We start from the raw sequence: 25472 nt of genomic DNA, 5'->3' as shown, positions 1-25472 counted from the left end.
TGTGTGTCTGCTTGAGATCCAGCAGTATGATGTTTTGGAGCAGCTGTGAATGACCATCACAGCTCTGAGTTCACTGCATACTTAAACCCTTATCCACTGACACTAAACACACACACATGCACACACACTTTCCCAGCAGCTGCATCCTCCTCCGACGGAGAAAAGAAACAGAGGGACCTCGACTTTGTGGACAGAATGGAGAATTTCAAGGCTTAATGAGCAGAGTTCACTCCAGCCGTCCTCCTCTGTTGCTCCCTCTGCTCTTCCCCGGCTCTTTCTGCTGCCCGAGTGTTTAGTTTCATCGATAGGCAAAAAAAAATAAATAAATCCCAGGGGTCTTTCTGTCCGACGTGGGAGAGAGAGAAGTGTATGAGTGTGTTTTTGGTGCAGAAGGAGTGAGATAATTGGGCAGTGCGTATTCTTTCGTTCTTTCTCTCACGCTCACATCGTTTTTCCAGAGATCTTGGATTTTCCCAAACAGATGCGAGCACGCTCATTGTGGTTTTGACATGCACGGAAGGGAGAAAGCGTTTAGAGAAGTAGAAGCTGAGGCGCAGGTTCTGATAAGTCTGAGGTTATAATGTACATAAAGAACACTCAAACAAATAACTTTTTGAATGAACATAAAAAAATCATGGAAAGAATTTCCACGTAATTAAATTGCTTTATTTTAGCATTATGCAATTCTGTTATTCCAACTTAATGTGCTTGAGTTGGACTAACTTGATTAATTAATGATGAATCAACTGTTTTACTACAGTTGAGTCCAGCTTAATTTAATTGAGTTGATCCAACCCATGCAAATTACGTTAGTGTGACAAAAATGCTTAATTGTAATAGAAAGCCATGTGGAAATCCTTTCCATGATTTTTTAGAGAGTTATGTTTTTTTGGAGTGTTCAACAAAGTCTAGAGTCTGGTTAACATAAAATGTTAATGGATTTATAATAACTTCCACTCCATCCATCCTCTTATCGTTACCATCTTTTGTAAATGTAACAACCACCCAATTTCATTTTTATAATTCCCACTTAGTTTTCAGTTCTATGTTTGTTAAACCCCAGAATGCTCTTGTGTTTTTCATCTCAGATATTTTGCTTTCTCCTTAAATCTGGTGGCCTTATGGGACAGAGATGTAAAAAGCAGATACGATACTGATGAAGTATGAAATAGAGGAGTTGGGGTGGAGGTGGGCTGCAAAGTGGCTTGCAGATAGATGAGGACCTGTAGGGAGAACTGTTCATGTACCACAGGGAAGTGACCTGAATGCAGACTCTCAGAAGCTGAGCTGTTGCCTTTAAATACTTTAAATGCTTCCCCCTGTGTGAGATTTGCCAGTTAGATCAGTAGAAGGTAGCTGAGTCATCACCTGATGTGACTGGCTTGGAGACTGGCTGGTGCAAAAGCACATCACATTTCAGATGGCACAAAGGCGAATTCACACAGGTTTGTTTTGAAGTTGCTCCCTGTGCTTTGTGCACAAAACTGTTCCATATATTTATTTTTCAAAGTGTGGAAATATAAACCGTCCTAATGGAAGATGAGGTCCTCAGCACCTTGGAGCTGCCAGGTCCTCCTGCAGACCACCTCCTGCATGCAGATGGAGACTTCCTTTGGAGAGCGGCGCGTACATTTGATCCCGCTGGGAAGAAAGCATGCATTACAGGTCTGTCTTTACAGTCACGTATGAAAGGATCTCCCTCCCAGTGCAAGCTTTCCCAGCACTGTCAGATGTGGTTGGAGCAGAGCGTGTTTCCTGTTCACCTCAGGTCTCGCAGCGGGATCGTCGCTCCGCAGACGCTCGCTGCGCTGTCACCACTGATAGCACGCCGTTTAGCTGACATTCAGGGAAAAGCCTTCATGTTCCTGTGCTGCCCTGCTTCCCTGGGAGCTTCACTGCTAACAGTGATGTGGTATTTCTGCTCTGCACTTCTTAGACATGAAGGTTGTCATTGTGGTGGCGGTGGTCTCGTTTCTGTGGGTGCGCTCTTCCTTTGGACCGTGGAGGCTTTTCAGTTCGTCCTTGCTTGCGATCCAGCTCCTTTTCTTTAACTTTAATTAACTTCTCTGATGGATCATCTCGAATCACTTCATCACTTGTAGTTTTTGGAAAAGGGAGCGTAATTATTCATATATGCAAAAATGTGACGTTATGACCTTGATGAGCTATTTGGGACGAGACTTAAATGAGCCTCCTTTGAACACATGTATGCTTTCAGTCATTTGTGTGAGTACAACATGATTTCCTGTAAACACAAAGATTTTAATCTGACAGTATCTTAACTTCCTGTTCCTGTCCTGCTTGAAGTTCTTTTTATGTGAAATTGGTACAGAAGGGATTTTTTTTACATGTTAAATAATAATAATAATATGTATATTGTTGTTAGTCCCCGTAGGGAAATTACTCCTCTGCATTTAACCCATTCACCCAGTGAAGCAGTGGCAAGCCACCAATGCAGCACCCGGGGAGCAGTGTGTAGGGACGGTACCTTGCTCAGGGGTGTCTCAGGGTAGCCGTTCAGTGAAGTCGAACCCCCAACCTTCCGATCATGGGGCAACCACCCTACCTGCTGAGCTATCCCTGCCCTATATTTATATTTGAACCAAAAATCCTCTATTTGCCTTCATACTTCTGTCCTGCTTTTCATGAAGATTTACAGTCAATCAGCAGCAGCTCTGGTATGAAAACAGTGAAGATGTTGGACTTCTCTTCTTTTGAGTTTGCGAGGAGACAAACCCATGCAAATATTTTGAGAGAAATAAATGCAGAGCCGCTACAGCCAGCTGCCTCTCCAGAGAGTCTCTCATTCTTTGGGCAGATTCTGGCTTCACAAACTTGGACTGCAGCTGGAAACTGTAACAGTTTATGCTCACCACTTTCATCCTCTAGTGTTCTTTTCACTTGTCGCACACGTTGGTTTGCACACTTATATAAATTGTGTTGATGTCACAGCATGTGTGAGCAGTGACCAACAGGCTGAACATAGCTGCAGCATATGTGCACTACAGTAGCATGTGAAGCAGAACAAGACTGTGGGACGAGAGGCTGAGTGGAGAGGCAGCTGGATGATGCTGGACGACCTGGTGACCCTGCTGTTAGGAGAAAGAAACAAGATGAAGATGGCCAGGGCTAGTTTCACAATATGGACAAAGTGATTGCCATCCAGTAAATTGGTTGGCCAATCGTCTTTTACGCTTGTGTGTAAACATTTTTTAAAAATTAGTCACTAATTAGTGTTCATGTGGTTTAGGAGAGGCCTGACTTAGCAGAAAATCTTTGTACCCAGCACATTTGAGCTGCTCTGACTGCATAACCGAGATGAGGGTGTGGTTGTTGAAATAAAGTAAACACGTTTTTATGAGATGTTTTCAACAGAGTGAAGTAAATGTCCTTATTTTACTGGGCTTTAAAAGAGCGGCTCGTCATCGCTTTCTTTGTGCGGCTTCTGTTTTTTTCAGACTTCGAGGGCATCTTGTGTTTTTTTGTTGCCCCTGCAGCTTGTTGCTGCTCTCGCTCCAGCTGGTCCTGCTGAAGGAGGCACATTCCCAGACCCCCACAAAGCCCCGGGGCGTTAGGGTCACAGTAGAAGGCGGGTCGGGGGTGGATTCCCCAGAGACGGAGGGCTGGGGGTAGATTGGTGGTGACAACAAAGAGCGAAGGATGGGGGGAGAGGGAGTGGCAGCAAACATCGACACTGACTCTGTCTGCACGCACAACAAACCAGTTGGCAGGAAATAAACAATGGGTTTGCACGCACTGGTGAAACCTCCATGCAAGAGACGAGATGTTTGTTTAAAGGGTCTTGTTGTTTGATATGTTTGGGTTTTATCTATCAAGCCCACAGTCTGCAGACGTGTCACACTGCTCTGCTTCTAATGTTCAGGCTACTACGCTTCAGTGTTTCTGAAAATCTGCAGCAGAAGGATTACCAAAGACTAAATGTCTCGTTTGACATTTTTAAGCCTTGTAAAGGTAGTGGAACAAGCTCTGAACACAGTATTTTGGTATCACCTTTCTAAGGTAAAAGCTTCTTAACCATCTCAGATTTTCTTAAAAATTCAAAACCAACACGAAGGATCGGGCAAAGAGTTAGCACCGCCTCTTCATATTCACTTTTTACCTATACGCCATTCCCAAATGGAAACTGGGTCTCTTCCTTTGTCTCAAACTCTCCGCTTTATGTTCTGCTTCCTCTGGTTCACCTGATCTGTCTCTCTTCTCGACCTCTTGCCCTCTTTGTATGCTTTTCTCTCTCACACTCTCTGAAGCTGAAAATTGAATCTGAACCCAACACTCGAGGGACGGGACTCTTTCAAGGTGAGACAAAGACACGAAGAGAGGGAGAGAGAGAAGAGGACAAAGTGGGTGGGTGTGGAAAAAAAAGAGTGGAGAGCTCAGCTGAAAGTTAAACAGTGATGAGGAATATTAGTGGAATAAGAAACGATGGAGAGCGCCGAAAAATCATGATATTGTCAGGAGATGAAAAAGTGACTTCTTTAAATCACATGCCTGGACGTGTCGTCTCTCTTTGGTATGATAGTAAATATCTTTAAGAGAATGAACATGATCGCTGTAAATGTACTGTTATCTAAAGAGATAACAGTTGGAGTTTCCATTCAGGCCCACAGATGAAGAAAGTTCCAAATACAAAGGTTATCAAATCAATAAATCTACCCAGAATCTAGATATGAGCCGGCGAGAAAAAAATTTAAGATGAACTTTTGCGAGATCTTGCAAAATAGGCCGAATCCTTCCGAGGCCGCCAGCTCAATGCTGACCGGGTGGTCGAGGAACGATGTGCCCAGAGTGCGGTGTTCCCTCTGGCTCTAGTGGGCCTCGACCTCCCGGTCATCTTCGAGCAGGTGGGTAACAGACGTCTCTGAAGACTTTTGCAAATATGTGATGTCTTGATAAACCGAGCAGATATTTGAAGTTTACACTTTCTGTAACCCAGAAAGAGTAATATTAAAACTAACTAGCTGCAGCCAATGTTGGAAACTGGAATTGGCTGGGCCGCGCTATGAATTCTTGGATAGGTTGGGCCACAAAGGATACACCCGACCCATCCATCAAATTCGGGGAAATGAAGGATGCATTTGAAGCAGCCTTCAAATTGAGACAGCCTTCGTCGCCTGGCTGTGAAGGATGCGGCCTATTTTGCGAGATCTCTCAAAACCTTTGTGAGATCTCGCAGACGTCCCTTGCAGGGCTCCATAGTTAAACACATAAATCAGGCTGAAAACAAGACCGCTGCTGCAGACAAAAAGCACTTTATGAACCTGTGTGAATTTTAAATGCTCTGCTCAGTAAACGTGAAAAAGAGCTAAAGAGCTGAAAAAATTCCGACTGTGTCAGGCAACAGGACATCGGCATCATTTTTTAATTGCTTGCAGCCAATAAGATAATAGCAGAAATCAAGCAGCTTCCAGGAATCCCGATTTCTTACTGATGCTATTCAGGAGAAACAGGCAGACTTTTTATTATCTCTTAAAACCGCAGGAAATCAAACACAGGTGAAACTGATGAGGGTGGACAGACAATCACAAAGGAGGGAAGGAAACAAAAGCAGAAAGTGAAAACACATGTGACACGTGAGAAACGTAACCTTCAAAGTAAAACACAAACACAGCAATGTGACAGGAGTGCCCTGAGTCAGTGTTAAAACCATTTTTGTTTACCCCGTCCCGTCAGTGCATTAGCATATGTTTGCAAAGGCTGTTGCATAAAAATGTCTGACTTGAAACTGCTGTTCCAGTTGTGCAACACCACCGCGTTTAAAGCTCACTAATCCTCGAGAAGCAGACCGAAGAAAGCCGAGTTAGTGTCCTGCAGAGTGTCAGCTTGTTTTCTGTGCAGAAGGAAGTCCAGGGAAAGTGAGATGAAGAAGCTGGAAGGGTCAGAGCTCAGCTTTTCTCTCTCAGTTGTTGTTGTGAAACTCTGCGTGTCGAGTTACTGTTACTGGGAGGCCTCCGGGGGGGCATCACTCACCGCCTGTGCACACACATATAGGAAAGCATGTGAAGGCATCAGTAAATATTTATGTCCCTGCTGCTTCTCGGGGAGTTTTTTAGCCTTAAAGTGTGAGTTCACCCCTGTCCTGTAGTGCTGTGAATTTCCCCCCCGAAAAAACAAGGTCGCTGTCCAGAAACCGTGAATCTCGTTGTATGTAGGAAATGTAGGAACTGTTTTCTTTCTACTGAACTACACCCAGCAGACAGAGGTATCCGTCTGACCATGACGAGAGGCTGAAGATTAAAGAGCTGGTAGCTGCACACTTCTTTTGTTTGGCGCATGTAGATGGAAAGAAAACAGGGGTCCAGTTCAGTGAGAACCAAATCTCAGTGCGACATAAAGGATTATTATGAAGTGTGAATAATGCAAACTCAAGCGAGTCCAAGAATAAAAATAAGAAGCGGGGAATGAACATAATGGGGTCTACTTTAATGTTCAGGAGCTCGTTTTATTTATTCAGCCTAGGTAGTCGCCCTAATCTCAGTGTTAAGATTACAAAAGCTGGCGCAAGTTTGCAGTTTGGCTGGAAAAAGAGAAAGCAAAGAAGGATGAAAGAAGAAAAAGTGACAGCAGAGGAAGAGACGGCATCAGACAGCAGGAGGGTGAGAAATCAGGACGAAGTAATGAACAAAACAAGAAACAAGAACAGAAAGTGTGAAAGTGATGACAAAAGTCGAGACGAAATAAAGCGCATGAAGCAGGTTTGTCTTATCCTCTCAACCGCTTCCTCTTTGTGTCTCGTTTCGGTTTTATTGCTGTGAGAATGTGCCACAATCCGGTCTCGGTGCGACCTTTCCAAGTGTGTCAATTTGAATTTTTCCATCCCTGTCTTCATAAAGACTCCGGAGGTGTTCATCAGTCTCGCCAGCCCTGAGCCCCGCTCGAGGGCGCTCGGGGGGCCATTTGAGGATGATGAATGGAGAAGTGGAGCTACGAGGTCGAGGAATATTTTTCGAGAAGTTGTTAAAATTGCAGTAGTTTCGGCTCATTTGCTTCTGGCCGGGTTCAGGTTGGGTTCAAACTGGGACACGTCACATTTGAAAGATGGGGAAGAAATCTTCGTCGTCCTTTTAACGGGTGGAGGAAAGTTAAAAAGGATGATGTCACAATGTTTCGGTGCACATCTGATTTAAGAGGGTCTGGGGGAGCAGGGGGAGCCCAGGATGATACTGGATGTGCATTGCGCTGTATGCTAGATGCTTGCTAAGCTCTGCTGAGGAGTCCTTATTTAGATTTAGTCCAAGCAAAATGTGCCAGACTTTAAGAACTAAGAATAACGAGCACATAGTCTTTACACCGCTGCCAGCGAATGTGATTTCATCCATTCTGGTTTATCTGGCTTTCATAGAATTAGAAATATGTACATTTGAACACAGAATAAAACCTTCCCACATGTGACATACTGCATTATTTCAACCCTCGAGTGACTGAGCTGTTTTACGGACTAAAATAAGGTTTAGATTTTATATGGGAAAACTTTTAGTTAATGTTTCTGTTTGTGGTTATCACACTGTTTCATCTATGACAGATACTCCAAAGGATGTTAAAAAAACATCTCATGTCTCACTTTATTTTCTCACACTTACCTGAGTCAAGCCAGTCAAGCGCATGCCTCTTTCCTCCTCTCCGGCTCCTTTGGAAGGACACCGAGGTGTTCACAAGCCAGTCGAGAGGTGCGATCTCTCCAGCGTGTCCTCGGTCCGCCCTGTGGTCATGTCCTAGTTGGACATTCCTGAAATACCTCATCTGGGAGGCATGCTGGTCTCCCAATTCAGTTTGGTCCTGGGTAGATGGGCTAGCCAATGTATGATTCAAAGGACTCCTATGATGATGAGAACAAGGAGTGAGGAAACCTCAGCTGAACCGGGGATACCGTGCAGCCAGGCCTGGGGGATGGGCTCATTCAAGGGGCACTTGGCGGCCGACCGTAATCCACAGTGTACGAACGAGCCACGTGTGTTTGTCCAATCTTAGCTGCTTAAACTGGCTGTATTTATTGTAAACGATAAAAAAAAATCCAGTTTAGAAAGTTATTTGTTACTTTCAAGAGTCTGTTTCAAACTAAATCTGAACATCTGGTTTGCAGATGTGGATATTTTAAATATTTTGTCCAAAAACACTTGAAATGATGCCTTTTGAAGCAGCAAACCTCACTCCTCTCAGTCTGTTTGAGTTCAGTGAAGAAAATCCCAAAATAATCATTGGAAGTGTAAATTTACAATATAATCAAAGCCTACAGAACAGAAAACATACATATATTTCACACTACTTGTTTCACCAATGACCCAACCCGACTGCCTTTGGGTTTTCATGATTTCAAGTCACAGCAGCATCTAAGGATTTTAATTACTGGTAAACTGTTGGCATTAGCATTTTTCACTGCTGTATAGACAGCAGTGAAAAATGCCCGCTGTGGTTTCAGTGACCCAGTGTGATGTATTTAAATTCTGTCAGTGACCCAGGGCCTGTCAGCTTTCTGTCATTTATAAAGCTGATAAGGAAGGACGCCTGTGTCTCCAGGGTTTTCTGTGACTCGCAAGGTGTTTGAAATGTCACGACTTCCTCCAGCTGACTGGTTCGGCTTCAGGCTCAGTTGGTAGCGTGAAAGCCTTGTAGCTGCAAACAGCAGAGATCTTTAGGTTGCTGGTTTGAGTTCGGCTTCAATGATGTTGGTTTTTCACACACAGCGCTGAAGCATTTGGGCTGAAAGACAAACCCCGAGTCTAAGGATGGTAACTGGTGACAGAAGAAGAGTCAGTGTTGTTTACAGTTGTAGTTTATGTTTATGGCAGCGGGTCACAGTCACGGGGTTTTAATTAATGCTGTCATATTTATTATTTAACCCAATTATTCATCTTCTTGAAATGTGCACTTTTATTATGCAGTAAACGGAACTAAGAAACATTTTAAGATGCTAGTGAGTGTTTTGACTGTAGCAGTCATTTACATCAGAAGACGGGTTTAAATGTGTGGACAGGTGGTTTGTCTCCTTCGATAGCTCAGTTGGTAGAGCGGAGGACTGTAGGTGGAAACAGCAGAGATCCTTAGGTCGCTGGTTCAAATCCGGCTCGAAGGAAGCTGTTTTATTTTCACATACACTACCAAAAGGTGATCATTTTGGGTGCTCGTGTTCGATGAACTGATTGTTCTGAAGGTAGCAGAAAGATGCAGAATGACTTCCAAACAGTTTGTAAACAAAGAACCAAAAACAGTTAAAATCCTTCCACAGCTTCACCTACAGAAACTCTGTGAGTTTGACTTATTTTACACAGATCTCGTCTTCGCTCAGGCTCCACTAAATCGTGAATGAGTTTACAGGGGCAAAAATCACAGAGCTGTAATGTGATGTGGTGCGCTTGATTTGTAATACAAGACAAACTGAGAGCTTAAGAGCAAAAATAAATGCAAAAAAGGTTTCTATTTATAATCCTTAGTCCTGAATACACATAAAAATCTATTTTACTGCTCAAACCCCCATAAAAAGTAGAATTTAGGATCACTTGGATGTTTTCTGGAAACACAATAAATACAGATCACTAAGGAAATGTACACGTTCAGAGTTTTCCTGCACAGAGGAATTTGGGACCAAAGAAAAATCACGTACGCTGTAATAATCATGTAGGTAAACAGTGACTCGTGGTTCAAGCTTTCTAAGCAGATTATTAAAGTGTGGCTGATACGAGAAGTGTGAAGAGGAAGTGTCGGCTCATCCCAGACTTTCTCGCATGGACGAGAAGTGAGAGCGGCATAAAGCATGACCCGACCCTAACATGTGTGTGCCTGCTGGTCAGTCTGCAATGATGTGTGTGTGTGTGTGTGTGTGTGTGCGTGCGTGTTTGAATGCAGGGAGGGGTCAGTGGTAAAGACAGAGAGGGAGAACAATAAAGACCAGATGGCCAGTTTCTTTCTCCACCTGCTTCAGGCCTCTTTGTGCTCCCTGAGCTCTGTAATATTCACACGTTTTCCTTATTTACTTTTGCTGTTGGGTCTGCACCACACACACACACACACGCAGTATGCATTCTCTTGGCTTCATTTAACAACTCATTATGTTGCAGTTTTCTTTTTCTTCGAAGCAGAAATCCAGGAATCGGCTACACCCAAAACACGCTTCGCTTGATTTCAAACGTGAGCGACAAGCGAAAGCAGCCGAGCGCCGCGTGCTGATCCGACTCTGACAGATGGATGATTTGGGAGAGGTGTGGTACTATAAGAGCGAGGAGAGGGACTGCGGCTATGAAGCTTTCCCCATACGACACACGGACAGACACACACATGCTCGTTCCTACAGCTGTAACTGCTTTAATCAGACCCTTTTATGGAGGACACCCAGCATACCACAGTAAACACACGAGTACACAAACACCCACGCCCAGTTTCTCCTGACTGACTGAGAAAACCAGTATGAAGGGAGGGCCTGAAATTCATATTTGAGAAACAGGGAGAATTCCTCCCTCACATGCATCCCAAGGGGGGATTTTCCAGCCTGCTGTGTTATTGGGGTTAACGCGGGCAAGATGACTGCTGGAGGTTTTAAGCAGCTGACTAGTAACCTGCACATTGTTGGTTTGAATCCCTGTTTAGATGTTTGGGTCTCTTTGATTACTGTTTCCTCCACAAACGGAATGATGTGCAGGTGAAGGCCACAGATAATTGCTCTCTCCTTTCTCCCGACTACACTTTTCTCTAGTTCTCCGGTTTGTAAGTGTGCTTGGCACTACTGGTAGCATGAGACGGTGCCTGCAGGTCATTCACAGGTCATCACCAGTGACCTCCCAGACCTCAGAGGGGTAACGTAACAGGAATGGCCGGTGGCTGAAGTCCCTTCCGAGCAGATTCCTCGTCAGCTGATGTAGATTTACATTTTTAGCCGGAGGTCCACGTCTGCCTTGTACTTCTCTGCTGTCTGTATTTGCTGAAACAGGAGACGAAGCTCGCTGAGACAGCACGTCAGGTGTTGTCCAGGTCAGATGTCAGTCCACCTGTCCAGCTGTTTGGTTAAATTTACTGCATTATAAGTGCTCAGTTTGCAGGAGCTGCTGAAAGCACTGACTCCTCTGTACAGGCTCTGTAGGGAGGAGACGAGTCTGTGTGTTTTGTTTATGAAGTTGCAGATATAAAATGTTGTGCCAGCTCTAAACTTCTGGCCTTACAACAATCCCCATTCTCTCCACTCACGTTACCTTTCTTTATTGAATATCCAATATTCAAATTTTCTCATGTAAAATATGCTAAACACAACCTCTATGAATGGAGCTGATTAGCTTCACATTTATGCAACCTAACTTGAAGCCATAGCTGGCGACCTGCCTCGATTATGTCAGAGTTTTGGAAAGGCTTTGCCAGAAGAACTGGGTTGGACTGGTTCTTCTGGATCAGTCATGTCATGGCTGATATCCAGTCAGTTTAGTCATGTACTGCACAATTATTTTATATGTTACGCCCTGATTAAGAGACTGGCCAGGCTGATGTTTCCACAGATACTAGCTTACTGTTATTTGTGTATGTGACAGCCTGTAAACAAGTCCATAAGGTTCCAGCTGAGCGTTTTCACTGTCGCCATCGTGGTGTTTTGAAACTGGAAGTGTGGAGTGGATCTGACTGAGAGGCTGAAGAACAGCTCATTGGCTAACGACTTCCGGTTAACAAGCGTTGTCCTCCTTTGTGACTCGTAAAAAGGCCAAAATTAACTTAATTAAAAACAAAAAAAGACTTGAAAGTGCTAACTGAGCTCAGAGCTGAGGGCCCTTTTTCAACTGAAAAACATTATGGTTTCCTGCTGGCCATTAAATATAAAGTGCTTAATTTTTCCGATCTGGAAGCTACGTCCATCTTTTGTAATGCGACTAAAGTCTAACCTTAGTGGTTCGCTGGCCACCGACTGGATGTTGATGAGTTATGGAACTCGTTTGTTTTTAGTTGTCATGCAGCTGTCGAAGTAAAATAAGTCCTGGAAAGTTCAGATGTTCTCAAGCTTAGTGAATATTTACAAAGCTATTAACTGTTTTTGCGCATCCAAGGCAACCTTGACTTACCAGGTGGATGTTCGCATCAGTTGGATTGAACAACTGGTCTTTAACGTGCCAGCTTCCCAGTAACAATAACAGTAATAATGGATTGCATTTATATAGCGCTTTTCTAGACACTCAGAGCACTTTAAAATTGCACTATTCATTCACTCTCACATTCACACACTGGTGGAGGCAAACCACAGTTGTAGCTAGGGCTGCCACAAACGATTATTTTGATAGTCGACTAGTCACCGATTATTTTTGCGATTAGTCGACTAATCAGATCATGCATCCATTGGACGTAAAACTACAGCTTATTGCACCAGCAGCATCTGCTCTTATATAACTATCATTAGCTTACAGCTTTAAGTGTTTAAGAGTGCTAACTAAAAATAAAGACAAGATGATAGTTTATTAAATTTTAATGAAATTTGCAGATTGTTTCGGATGAAGTTTAATAAACTCCTTGTGTCTGTGAAGGTTCTCAGTCATCCAGGTCATCGTAGTCAAAGGAGCTTGCAAAGAAAAGCGTCTGGACTTCTTTAAGTTGCTTGAAGAAGTTTCACCTCTCATCCGAGAAGCTTCTTCTCTTGCTATCTTACGGAGCCCGCAGGGGACATGGGAGAAAAAAAATTAAGACGGACTTTTGCGAGATCTCGCAAAACAAACTCGGGATCTCGCAAAACTTTTGCGGATCTCGCAAAAGTTGAATTCCAACAATGGCGGCAGCTACTTAGTTGTAATATTACTCTTTCTGGGTCACAAAATACACTTTTAAGATATTTTGAGGCGTGAATGTAGTTGTGTAAACGTCAGATACCTGCTCGGTTTACAAGACATCACATATTTGCAAAAGTGCTCCGACGTTTTTGGAGATCTGACACCCACTAGCTCGAAGCTAACGGGAGGTCGAGACCTACTACAGCCGGGAGGAACACCGCTTTCCCGGCACATCGTGCCTCGACCTCCCGGTCGGCTTCGAGCTGGCGGCCTCCGAAGAATGCGGCTAAAACTTTTGCGAGATCCCGAGTTTGTTTTGCGAGATCTCGCAAAAGTCCGTCTTAATTTTTTTTTTTTCCCATGTCCCCTGCGGGGCTCCGTACTATCTAAACTCCTTGCTATCTAAAATATAACGGGACACCGGAGTATATTCTTGAGCATCTCACACTTCTGATAATCAGCTGTCTGCTTGACGTTTATTTAGAGCTGGGCGATATGAGATTTTTTCATATCACGATATGTTTTTTTCATTTCAGGCGATAACGATATCTATCACGATATAAGCCAAATAACTATATTTGTAAGATTTAAATGTGCCGTTGCTCACAAGTAAAATGTGAAATAATCAGCAGCTTGTTTTTATTTAAATATTTATTTCCCATAATAAGTTCAACAGGGTAGATGTACTTAAGGAACATGAGACTTTTTCAGATAAATAAAGGCAAATATTGCAAACTACACAAAAGGCAGCCGCTAAAGCGTTTAAGTTTCAAAATAGAACAAACGAAACAGACTAAATTGTCAATTCCACTTAGAAACAAAATATTAATTCTAAAAATAAATCTTAGTTTGTTTTACAGAAGAACAGACAAAACTGACTAACTTTTGTCAATATCAAATAAACTGAGAACTAAAAGGAAATTCTCAATCTCTCCTTGTTGTATAGCTGAGCTTTTCAAACAGTTTTAACAGTTACTTTAGTCTGACAAAAGCCGAATGACGAATTAGCGCTTCCAGTCAGAGACTGAGGCTACGTCCACACGTACACGGGTATTTTTGAAAACGGAGATTTTCCGTTTTCGTTTTAAAAAATAATCCCGTCCACACATAAAGGCAGAAATGAAGGAAAACGCTGCTATGAACATGCCAAAGCAGCAGGTGGCGCTAGATTCCTAACCGTGCAGAAATGTTGGCCAATCAGAAGTCTAGAAGCCTCGGTGGGAAAAAGTAAACAAAGCTGGGGCATAGAAGCAGAACCGAGCCGTATGTGTGGAGGACAGTAACTGTGTGTATATGTAAGCATTTAAACACTGCAGAGAGTAGAATTAACAGTAACAGTATTGTAGAAATTCATTTCACCGAAACAATAACGTGGCGCACAGTGTGACGCATGCACCAGTTTATTGTATTTCCAGACTTGCTTTCGGCACAATTTACAGTGCACGCTACTCTGTTTTTTGTCAGACTTGAAATAGCCGAAATACCTTCACACTACGGAACTTCTATGGCTCTTCCGTTCGACAATCTCTCCGGCGTTGGAACCATCATCTGTTTTCTCTTCGGTCACGCTCGGTTGATTTTTCTAGTCGGCACACTCATTTCCTCCATTACCCGCTGGCTGCTTCCCAAACAAACACACGTGCGGCTTGGCACTTGTGCTGTACGTAACAAGTCACGCGACGTGACGCTGCGGCTGTGATTGGTTCGGCTCTGCGCTACTTAATTTGGATTGGCTGACCTTTTTTTTTTTTTTTTAAGAGGACAAGAGCGGCGAGGTCTATCGCGATAGCTTAATTTCTCTATCAGTAAAAGTTATATCGCGATACATATCGTTATCGTTCTATCGCCCAGCTCTACGTTTATTCAGCTGTGTAAAAACTAAAACTTTAATCTCAGCCAAACCGATTTACTCAGGAACAAATATGCACAATGTTTTGACCGTAAGAAGTAGCTACACAAATCATTTGATGCTGTCTGTATTTGGAACCTTATTAAAAGAAAATTCATAACAATGTGTCCCGAGACTGTAACATGTGCTGTAGGTTTTAACTTGGCTGTTGCTAGTTTACTGTTAGCTGTTGGTACACAGTTCTTCTTTTAAACCTTTTTAAGTAATAATCGCTGTAAATGCGTAATTAATATTCCTGTTTTCTATGAATATTGGATATGAAGATGCTCCCAGGTCGGACGAGACTCGGACGTCAGGAAACAATAGGGCCGCAGTGCAAAAAAGGGCTCATGTGACTTTCGCAGTTATCTGGAAATGAGCTGTCAAGGCCGTGTGATATGCAGAAAAAGATCGGTATGCACTCGGAAACCTTTCAGATGTTGATACTGTGTTCAGAAACAAAGGGCAGCTCGTCTTCTCTGTGATAAGACCTTGGCCTGCTGAGTGGGAGTCCAGTACAGATTAAGCTGTAACTACACACAAAGTACACAGATGCAGTACAGCGAATCCTTTTCCCACAATGCCTCCTCCTCCTGCTTTCGTGTACAGAGTGTGGTGTTCTGTGTAGGTATGCACTAATCCAATATTTTGATCAGAGATCAGATTTGAATCAGCGATCTGGTTTGAGCATCAGTGACAACGAGCCGATCTGTTCAGAACAGCCCTGATCTGTCCTGTGTTTACTTTGAGTGCATTAGCGGCGGGGGATCTAATGGCGGTAGCTATGTCTGTACTTGCTAAAGGGTTCGTATTATATGTGTTTTTGGTGTTTTCTGGGTTTGACGCAGCTCTGCAATTTTCTAATGTTGTAAACCTGTTCAACATTTGGCAATAAACCCCATTCTGATTCTGATTCTGATTCTAACCACAAATGAACGGCTGCTTGAGCGTTTTGCAGGTTCTTCTCACCAGAAAACACCAACAAGTCGTGACTGAACTTTAAATTCTCACTCTCATCTTGGTCGGGGTCATACCTCACATTAAGACCTTTTTGGATCTCTCTGCCTCTAAATTTAGGAAATGTCTGGCCAGATTTCACATTTTGCTGTCACTGTGGGCGAACATCACGAAGGACAGACAGACAGCGGCGAGGGTCGGCCTCAGTCTGCCGTTTGTCTCAGGCTGAATGAACTTGTTCTCTCTGCAGTTCGAAAGAGAGAAATTACGTTTCTCATGGTAATCAGCAGGTCAAGTGCTCCCTGCTGTGCTGTCCATTCAACAGAGTGTGAAGGAGGAGGAGGAGGAGGAGGGGAAGCACCGTTTCTGTTCTCTCCCACACACTGAGGATGTTCTTGTGAACTCCTGCACATCTCCAGGCACAAAGCAGAGTTTGATATCTCAGTTCGATCATTCGCCCTGTCTCTGTTTCTTCACCTCCTTTGGTGTTTTTTTAGGTTTGTGTGCTTATGCCACTCTGCCAGTATAACCTCTTTATAACAGCCTCTCACACATATGCCCTCCTGCTCTTGCCCTGGCTTTGACTGAATAGCCCGTTCCCCTGGAGACGGTGGTAGTTTCTGGTTGGTTGGCTTAGGGAGCCTCCTGCCATCCCTCGGCCCCACGGGGAGACAGAGAAACACTGTTCTGAGTATTTCTTGTGGTATTTAAAAAAATCTTTTGACTGTTTAGCAGACTGTTTGTCAGCGCTGTGTTAGACTGAAAGTGAAAACGCAACAATACGAGCATGTGATTGTCAGAAGAGGACTCTCCCGTCCCCTTTGTGGAGCTGTTGTGGTGGAAACTCATCGAAGTATTTTAATGAAAATCATGCATGCAGCTCGAGAGGCTGCATCATGGAGCCATCAGTTGTTGCCCTTTTCAGTTCCTCTCAGCGTCTCTGCTCTTTCTGCAGGCATGCTGCCTATTAATGGGAAATTAGATTATTATTCACTTAGGGGTGGCCGATCAGGCCACAAGATCATATCTCTCGGGGTGGAATCGGGATACATCTAAATCAATCCTCCCCACAGATTTAGTTCAGCTCATGTGATCAGACTCGAGGCAAATCTCTCTGCTTTCTCTTTTCACTTTTTTCATAGCTTTATTGGAGTTTTCATGACTTTCTTTGTTGGGTTTTGGGTCTGCTGTGCTGTTCTGTTTACAACAACAGTTACTCCTCCGAGATGTGCAGAGTCTCCTAAGTGTTTTACAACCATCTGTGCTGACCGTTAGTTCGTGTGAGGTTGAAAAGTTAGGGCAGTTCATTAAAATTAAGATTTTCTACGATGTAAATACCTTCAGATTTCTAACTCAGGCAAATATGAAATATGTTAAAGCGTGATTATTTATTGCCAGTGGTTGTTGAGATTGACTAAATCATATAATTGTGTTTGTGTTACTTGTGTTAGAAACTCCGCCCCTATTAGTCGCCCACCATGAAACACCCGCACAGGAGCAGCACGGCCAGAAGTGAAGCAAAGTAAATCTAAGACAAGTGACCGGCTCTGTTGGCTTTGAGGGTTTTGGTTTTTTTAATTTTTGCAAAGACATTTATAAAAATCTAATATTTCATATGAACTTAGTAACCTCATCCATTTATTTTTCTCTCACGTATCCGAGCCTTTCTCACCCACAGACACGTTTTTGTTTTCTGTCTTTTTACATTTACGAGCTTGCATACATGTTCTCATTCATTTCAATTGACCTCCTAAATGTGATGTTAATTGACGAGGTGAGGTTCAACATGCCACCCACGCCCGTTACCAATCATGACTCACCTGTCAGTGGAGCCAGAATCCAGGAAAAGGTCACCAACATGTAGCCACACACCTGATATTTAGACTGTAGTATTGATATTTTAACCTTTGCCTCCCTCACCCAGACCACCATACTCCAGTTCTTCTGATGGGTCACCAAGGTTTTCCTGCTCCAGCTGAGAGACATTATTAATCCAGTGTGTCCTGGTCTGCCCTCACTCGGACATGCCTCGCCTAGGAGGCCTGAGATCTGTGATCTCATAATTCCTGTAGCTTTGTTTTGCCTTTGGTTGCTTCTTTACTCACAAGTGATCATCACAGCAGGTAACACAGATTTGACCCTCCTGATCCAAAGGGATTTGCATCTCCTGGATCGAACAGAGGTTCTTACGTGGACATTTAAACTCTGCATCTCTGCGTGGCATCTTTACTTAGCTGTCCTCAGGACAAAGAGGCTGAAATTGACCCAGAGTTTTGTTTGTGTCTTTTAGGAACCATCCGTCCGGTACGGAGGAGTTTTTATGATCCAGCCTCGGGCCCGGGTCAAGGTTGGCAGTGGGAGTGGGAAAACGACGCAGGCACCTGGACGCCGTATGACATGGAGGTGGCCATCGCCATCGAGAGCGCCCACAGTCGTCAGCAGCCCTGCCTCGACCTGACGCCGCTCGGCTTCTGCTACCTCATTGATTTTCAGAACATGACGCAGGTTTGTTCATGTGCACCCTGAACCTTTCTTGCAGGATGCGATCTTTATTTCTTTATTTCTGAAAATTCATTTTTCTGTCTTCCTGCAGGTGAACAGACAGAGCCAGAGGTGTCGGAGAATCCAGCGGCGTGCTGACATGGCTTACCCCATAGTGTCCGGTCCGCTCCCTGTACCTAAAGGAGGAGGTGTAGGCGCGAGCGGAGGCCTGACTGGGGCCTTGCTGGGCGTTGGGGTGTCAGGAGCCAGCATGGGGGTCGGAAGCTCTGTCTACCCTAATGGAGGATTGCCAGCCACAGCACTAGGCCAGCCTTGTTCTTGCCAGCAGTGCATGCTGGTCCTCAGTGTGAAGGCCAATACAGGAGGAGGGATACAGACTCTGGGAAGACGATCTTTAACCATGCAGCGACCCAAGAACTCAGCGCCACCCCCCTCTAAATCACTAAGTCCATCAAAATCAGCCACCCTGGGACGGGGACAGCAGCAGAACGCCAACTCCAGCTACTATCAGACGCTGCCGCACGGCCTCGCCATCTCCAAGAACACCGCCTCCCAGAGGGTGAACGCCCAGCTCTTCGCTCAGTCTCTCGCCGCCCTCACCGCTGGCACCTCCTCCATGGGGATCTCCGTGTCTTCCAGCAGGCCGCCTCCGCCGTCGCTCCCGCCACCTCAGCCCCCCACATCCAACCCGAACCCTCCGTCCGTTCCACCCAAGCATTCCTCATCTTCAGCCAGCGACTCGGTGCCAACCGCCACTCTGATCACCCCTGCCAGCAGCGTAACCACGCCTCCTTCTCCTGTGCCAACTCCATCACCGGTGGTGATGAAGCCGCAGCGGTCAGCATCATCCGCAGCGACAGTGTGCCACGCGCCTTTACCGCAGCGATCAAGCTTAGCCGGCCTGAGCAGACCGGCGTTGCAGAGGATTGCCATGGCTCAGTCCAGAGCGCTCATAGCTTCAGGGTGAGTGAACGAAACACACACAGACGGTTTGTTTTGAACTTTAGCATTTTGTTTGTGTGGAGCCAGAAGTGACCAAAATTGTACAAGAGGGTGGAACATCAAATCATGGCTCTAGTATCCAGGTGAAGAGTTAAAATCACCCATCGTACAGCTGATGAAGGAAGAAACTATCCAAAGACACCAACATGTGTTTTGGAGCAGGTGGGCAGACTGCAGCAAACTAAAACAGGGACAAAGAGTTTGTTTGTGTGCACCACATTCATAGAGCTGAGAGGCATTTAGCATGTGAAGGTCGTCTTTATTTCATTTGAATACACAACAGAAGGCTGATTTGGCGTTATATTATAGTCTTCTGACTCTCATGCACCCTTATTTCTGTCCAAATGACCTTTAAACCTGCTGTTAAGTATTATTAGGATGGCTTTGTTGTCTGAAAATACTTTTTCTGGTGGGTCTGTATTTTTAAAATGGCCAACAATCACCTTCAGCCAGTTTCAGAAGTTTTGCAGCCTTAATTGTAGCAGCATTTCCTCTTATTTATAATAGTTTCCATCATTCAACAAAAATCTGCATAGCTTGTGGCCTTGTGGTGAACTGCAGTTTTCCCCTTTGGCTGTAGCTCAGGTCGACAGTGACATGAAAACCAGCTATAGGAAATAATCTCAAACAAAAAAAAGAGGCTTTAAAAATTGCAGGATGTCTTCTGAACATGTGTGGATAGAGGAAAAGGGATAAAAACGCTGTGCAGTCCTACTTAAAGAGAGAAACCTGCTGTGAACATGTTTATTTGTGCTATAAAGTTGGACTTTTTAACAGTCTGTGGGGAGGAACTGCAGCTTTTCAAGCTGAACCACTAAAATTAGCAGCAGTAAGCATAGCTTAGCTCCCTAAAACTGCTCTTTCCTGCTGTTTCTCAAGTCAAATTTGGGCTACAGCTGGTCTGTTCGTCTCAGCAGACTGGCTCAGCATCTCTTTTATTCGATGTTAACTGCATGTAGTTACACAGGATCAGTATGTGTTTACATTTTAAACAAAGTCTGTCTGTATCTCATACTCATGAATTTCCCACATTGCGCAGTCTTAATGCAGTCAAATATGTACAGACTTGCACAATGAAGTGCTCTCGTTGACAGTTTGCACTCTTGCATGTTCAAACATGCACTAACGTTGTTACAGATATGCACGCCTGAGTAAGAGCTGCTAAATATTTACACACACACACACTCTGTTTGTAATGAGTCGTGTGAGACTCTGAGTGGCTCTTTTCAGAGGTGGGATTCAGAGCTGTCTCTCTGTTAATAGTTTAGTTTCGGTATCTTAGATTTGTTTGCTCAAAACGGCCTAACTATTTTTCCCTTCTAGCAGTGGCTGACTTATAAACAGGCAGCGGTGAAAAAGAATGAGATTCGGTGTCTGGGACGTGCCTGGTGGCTTTCTTAGAAGTCTGAAAATCATATTTTTGATGGGGTTAAAGCTACAGATACTATTTAGTTTGGATTCTAGTAAAAACATATACAATGTCGAAGATTGATGTAGCTTCCAGATCTGTAAAGTGACAGAGGTGCCTTAACTCTGCATTCCTTTGAAAGGCCACCAGGGGGCGATCCCTGCGGTCACAGAAAGACTTCAGTCCTGTAGAAGTCTGTGGGAAACCGGGCCTCATCTTCCTCCCTTTGTGACCTCAGTAGACACTTTCCTGATGTTTTCTGGCCTCAGGTGTTAGTATCAGGTCATACTGAATTAAACACAAAGATCATTTCGTAAATGATGGTCCTTATCGAGTAGCGTTTACACAGGAGGCAATTTCCTCATCACATATCACTTTGTTGCTGGCGGTGATTCCAGGTAACCTAGGTAACCTAGGTAAACCTATAACCCTATACTTGATTTTGTCATATGTCAGTTAACAGAATCATCTGCTGTCATTGGTTGGCGTTTTCATGGCTCACCTTCAAATAGAGAAATGTTTAATGCAGGACCCGCCCACTACATGTCACTAACTGGTTATTACGCCTGTCATTGCTGCATGTTGTTGACTTTCCATGGTCTCTGCTGCTGGTCACATCCTGTATGGATTAGAGATGGACCGATCCGATATTAAGTATCGGTATCGGTCCGATACTGACCTAAATTACTGGATCGGATATCGGAGAAAAATAAAAAATGTAATCCGATCCATTAAATATCACGAAAGCACCTCACAAAACTTGCAACACGCCGTAACTCACCTCAGAACGTTAGCACGTCGGAGCAGTATGCATCACGTGATAGAGCGGCTGTGGCATGCGGGACCTGTCGGTGGTCTGGATAGCATTTGGAGCTTCGCTAGCAACCCGGCATTTCATCTCCGACAAAGTTATCCCCGAGAGAAGTAAAGCAAGTGTGTAAGTCCATCTCTGAATTTTGTAAAGCATTCCTGCGTTAAGCTTAACGAGCGACTGCCTCTCGCTCTCCGGCTGCTACTTCAATCGTGAAACTGCTAATGATCAGCTGATCGGCTTTTCTGTCGCGAGTCTCTCTTGTTTGTTTTTGGTCCACTTTGCGCCAGAAAGAGGAAACCAGCGGCTGAACAACAGCAGCACGTTTAAGCTTGATCAGCTGTTGTTAAATTTATTTAATATTACTTTCTACACCAGGATCTTTTTCTACGTAGCTGACGGCTGGTAACTGTGCAGGGGCGGATCTAGCAAAGTTTAGCCAGGGGGGCCGATAGGGCATTAACTGGGAAAAGGGGGCACAAAGACATACTTTTCTTTCTTATTCTCATTTAAAATGTCTAGCTTTTAATAAATAATTATCTGACACCCAAAGTTTTAATTTGATGTAAAATGAATAGAAGTCAATTACTGTATATAGTGACTATTAAGTCTAATATATATACCCTAGTAAGCTATAGTACTTTTTCCTTTGGGAAGGTACCATCTGTGCAGTCTGCAATTTTGTTGAAGAAAGATGTTGAATCTATTTAATATTTCTTGAAAAATAATTGATTTCTGTGCATTTTTTTTCACACTGCATCAAATTAAGGTTGATTACGTCGATTAAGCATCATGAGGTGGAGCGTGAGGGTGGTTCCCTATTTTTTATTTATTTATTTTTGTTGTTGCTGGGAGTTGGAACCCTATTAGTTAGGTTGCTTAATATTTACGCTAAGTACTCTTTAAAATACCAGAATAGGGAGGATGGTGTAGGTTTAAGTTTATTAGATTGATCAGTATTGCTGAACTATGAAATATTTTTTTTGATACAGGTATAACAGAATAGCTTTAGTGTAGTTGTTGTTTTAAACTTGAGTATGAACTTATGACAAAATGCAGCAAGATATTTATAAAAAACAGTTTTGTTGATTAAAAAACACTATATCGGATTCATATCGGTATCGGCAGATATCCAAATTTATGATATCGGTATCGGACATAAAAAAGTGGTATCGTGCCATCTCTAGTATGGATGCCCTTTTGGAGTCTGGAATGTGTGTGCGGTTTCATATGCAGTTTTCAAAACACCCTTCATAACGAGACTTGGCTAACGCTTTGGGGTCTGTGGTAAAACATGAGTAAAATCTATATTTCCACACTAGAAATAGTCGTGTAGAATACTCGTTTATCTTATTTGAATATCCAATAAATGCTGCGCTGATGGTGCATGCAAGATCACGGTTTCAGAAAATGTAATAAAGAAGTATAATTAGAGTTTTAGACCCAACAGTAAAATAAAATACAAATAAACCAACCAGCCTCACCAAATGAATTCTGGGGTCCTTGAAATTTGAGATTTAAACCTGTTAATAGTAATGGCAGATAAATATAAACAGATAAGTGCTGATAAAAAGTAAAATCAAGACCAGACTGGAGATCCAAAAGGTTAACCCGACCTTGGAACTGTTTACTTGCATTCCTGTAAACTGTGTGTCTGAGTCAAATAAATAAAATTCAGCCGAGCGTTGTGCATGTCGTCCATCTGTGAGGCGGCATCTGGAGAGCAGAGGAGCCGATGGACGAGGGAGCGAGGAGGCCGTGGGTCAGCGGCCAAAAACAAATAAATAAATAAATACGTAACAGCTTCATGGTCGCCGAAAAGGTCTGAGCACAGAGGAAACGAATCAAACGCAGCAAAGACAATCCAGAAAGCCTTGTTTACACTGACGCTCAAACTGCTGCTGGATTCATTCTGAGGCTCTTTTTTCTCTGAGAGAGAAAACTGAGTGTTCACACAGCTGAAGGTCAGTCATCACTAAAGTCTGTTTCATGCAAGAGAGCCAATGAAGACGCATTTAAAGCTCAAAGACGTCACGGTGATATTTTCTCGTGCATTGACTAACTACAAGAAAATCCAGCAAGTGCTGACCGTTAACTTCAGACAAATTCCTCCTTTTTCATTTTCCTGAACTTCAGACTGCCACGGCTCAGTTTCCTTTTGGTTTTCATGATTTCATTTTGATCTTCTGATGCTTTACCGACTGTATTTGATTCACCTTTGCTTTACATATTCACTTATGTTCAGCTGTTGGGCCTGAAAAAAGAACATGGTAAATAAGTCTGTTTTAAATCTCGTAACCTTGTGTTAAACTTAATTACCAAACCATCATTTAAGATTACAGAAAAAGAAATGAAAGAAAAAACCTGATGTTATAACCAATCCCAGAAGGTTTATCCCGCCTACAGAACTATCTGATTGGTTTTATGGCACAAGTAAAAGCCAATTAGCCGATTATGGTGAGTTAAGGCAGCGTCAGCAGTATCGGCTACCTGTAGCTTCAGGATGTGAAAAGTGATGCCGACATGGGAGCGACTTACACTTGCACTATTTCACCCTGCAGGGGGCGACTGTTGAGCATACTACTCATTAAATAAATAAAATGCTCAAATGTGGTGGATATTTAATAAATCACGATCATGTTTGAGTCAAAAGGACATGCAGAGGGCCGACTGAGTCCACCTCCAGTAGTTGCAGAAGCAGCATTTTTGGGAAATGTGTTGCTCTTTCACCCACGTAGACTGATTTCAGTCAGTTTACAGTTACAATCAGTCTTCAGTACTGCAGCAGAGAAAAACTAAACCACAACTTTCCATGGTGTCACTCAGCAGTGACTAAAGCTTGAAACCAGTAGTTGTGTCACTCCTTTCTCAGGAAAAAGCCTTCCCCTGCACAGGAAGTGGTGCGTTTTCAGATCAACAAACAGGAATCTTACAGACTTTAAAACTGAAATCAGGCTCAGACAGTTTGAGATGTAGATTTTGATTTCTCCTCCTCCCCCCATCCGTCTCCTCCCTCCTTGCCTGTCGTGTCTCGGTGGTCGGGGGCCCCTTGGACCCTCATTGTTGGTCTCCACAGTAACCTTTGTTGGATTATCCAAGCCTGGACTGCATTAGCAGCACAATACTGAGCCTCTGCTGGGTTTCACTTCTTCTCCTCCTTCCCCCTCTCTCTCATCTCAGCTCTATTCCCTTTCCTCATACGGTATATGAATACCTTTCTCTTCATTGCAAAGAGCTGCTTTTGCTCTGCTTTTTGAGCTATTTTAAGCCTGACTTTACTTTTTTCACACTGGGTGGATATGGTGGAATAACCCCCGGTATAGCTGCTGAAGAAGCTGAAGCTTCATATTCAGTCATTCTAGGTGGAGGAGAGGCAGACAGTGTTTGCTTATAACCCCCCACCAAATGACAGTGATCAAGGGTGTGTGTGTGTGTGTGTGTGTGTGTGTGTGTGTGTGTGTGTGTGTGTGTGTGTGGACAGCCTCTGTCTCAGACAGCGACTGAGACAAGGAGGGGAGGGGAGTCCATGACAAAGAAACGAGTCAGCAAACTGTCAAAAGATTGATCACACAGTGCTGCAAGGAATCAGGCCAACCAAACACACACACACACACACACACACACAGGCGCTCCGCTGCCCGGCTGTGAAGGCATTTAACACACACACAGTAAAAGTAAATATTGACGGACCTAACAGGAGCTGCAGTGCAGAATGTCTTATCTCTCTCTCCAGAGGGGGATTGTGGGAAAACAGGACAAAGGGAGTGATTGAGTTTGGGGTGGGGGGGGGGGGCAGCACAGACCCAGCATACTCAGAAAAAATGAAGCCAAAGTCGGGGGTGAGACAAGGACGGGGACAAAGGGGCGACACCTGTTTAGTTCACCAACAGGTCGCAGTTTTTAGCTTGAGCGGCCTGTAGGGGGAGCTGTAAGCACAGACAGGCTGAGCTCAGTCTCATCTGGTGCTTTTCACACACTCACACAAATGATAGAGGTTTTTATTTGGTCATTATCTGCAGGTTTTGGGGGGGGGGGGGTGAAAATAACAACAAACCCAACCATAAAAAAAAGCAAATTATCGATTAAGAAAAAGTCCTAAAGATGAACAAATTCCAAAATAAACACAAAAGAAAAACAGACATGAAGTGGAGAAAAATAACG

General features: G+C 43.7%; 1 protein-coding gene and 1 non-coding gene across 3 annotated transcripts in view; both read left to right on the top strand.

The window, feature by feature from the left end:
- LOC102301098 (E3 ubiquitin-protein ligase DTX1) overlaps positions 1-25472 on the top strand; it is a 43783-nt gene that overhangs the window by 7656 nt on the left and 10655 nt on the right. For both annotated transcript variants that reach the window (XM_005919296.3, XM_005919297.3), the window contains exons 3-4: positions 17879-18093; positions 18182-19053. In XM_005919296.3, coding sequence (XP_005919358.1) covers positions 17879-18093; positions 18182-19053 — 1087 coding nt within the window. The remainder of the gene's footprint in view (positions 1-17878; positions 18094-18181; positions 19054-25472) is intronic.
- Positions 9001-9088, top strand: trnay-gua. Its single transcript is given in 2 exon segments — positions 9001-9037; positions 9053-9088. It is a non-coding gene; the product is annotated as a tRNA-Tyr (tRNA).

This window comes from Haplochromis burtoni, unplaced genomic scaffold (assembly GCF_018398535.1).
Source record: "Haplochromis burtoni strain Fernald_Lab_line unplaced genomic scaffold, NCSU_Asbu1 Contig_35, whole genome shotgun sequence".
Taxonomy (NCBI): Eukaryota; Metazoa; Chordata; class Actinopteri; order Cichliformes; family Cichlidae; genus Haplochromis; species Haplochromis burtoni.
The sequence above is the reverse complement of the archived record's forward strand: the minus strand, read 5'-3'. Positions and strand labels throughout refer to the sequence as shown.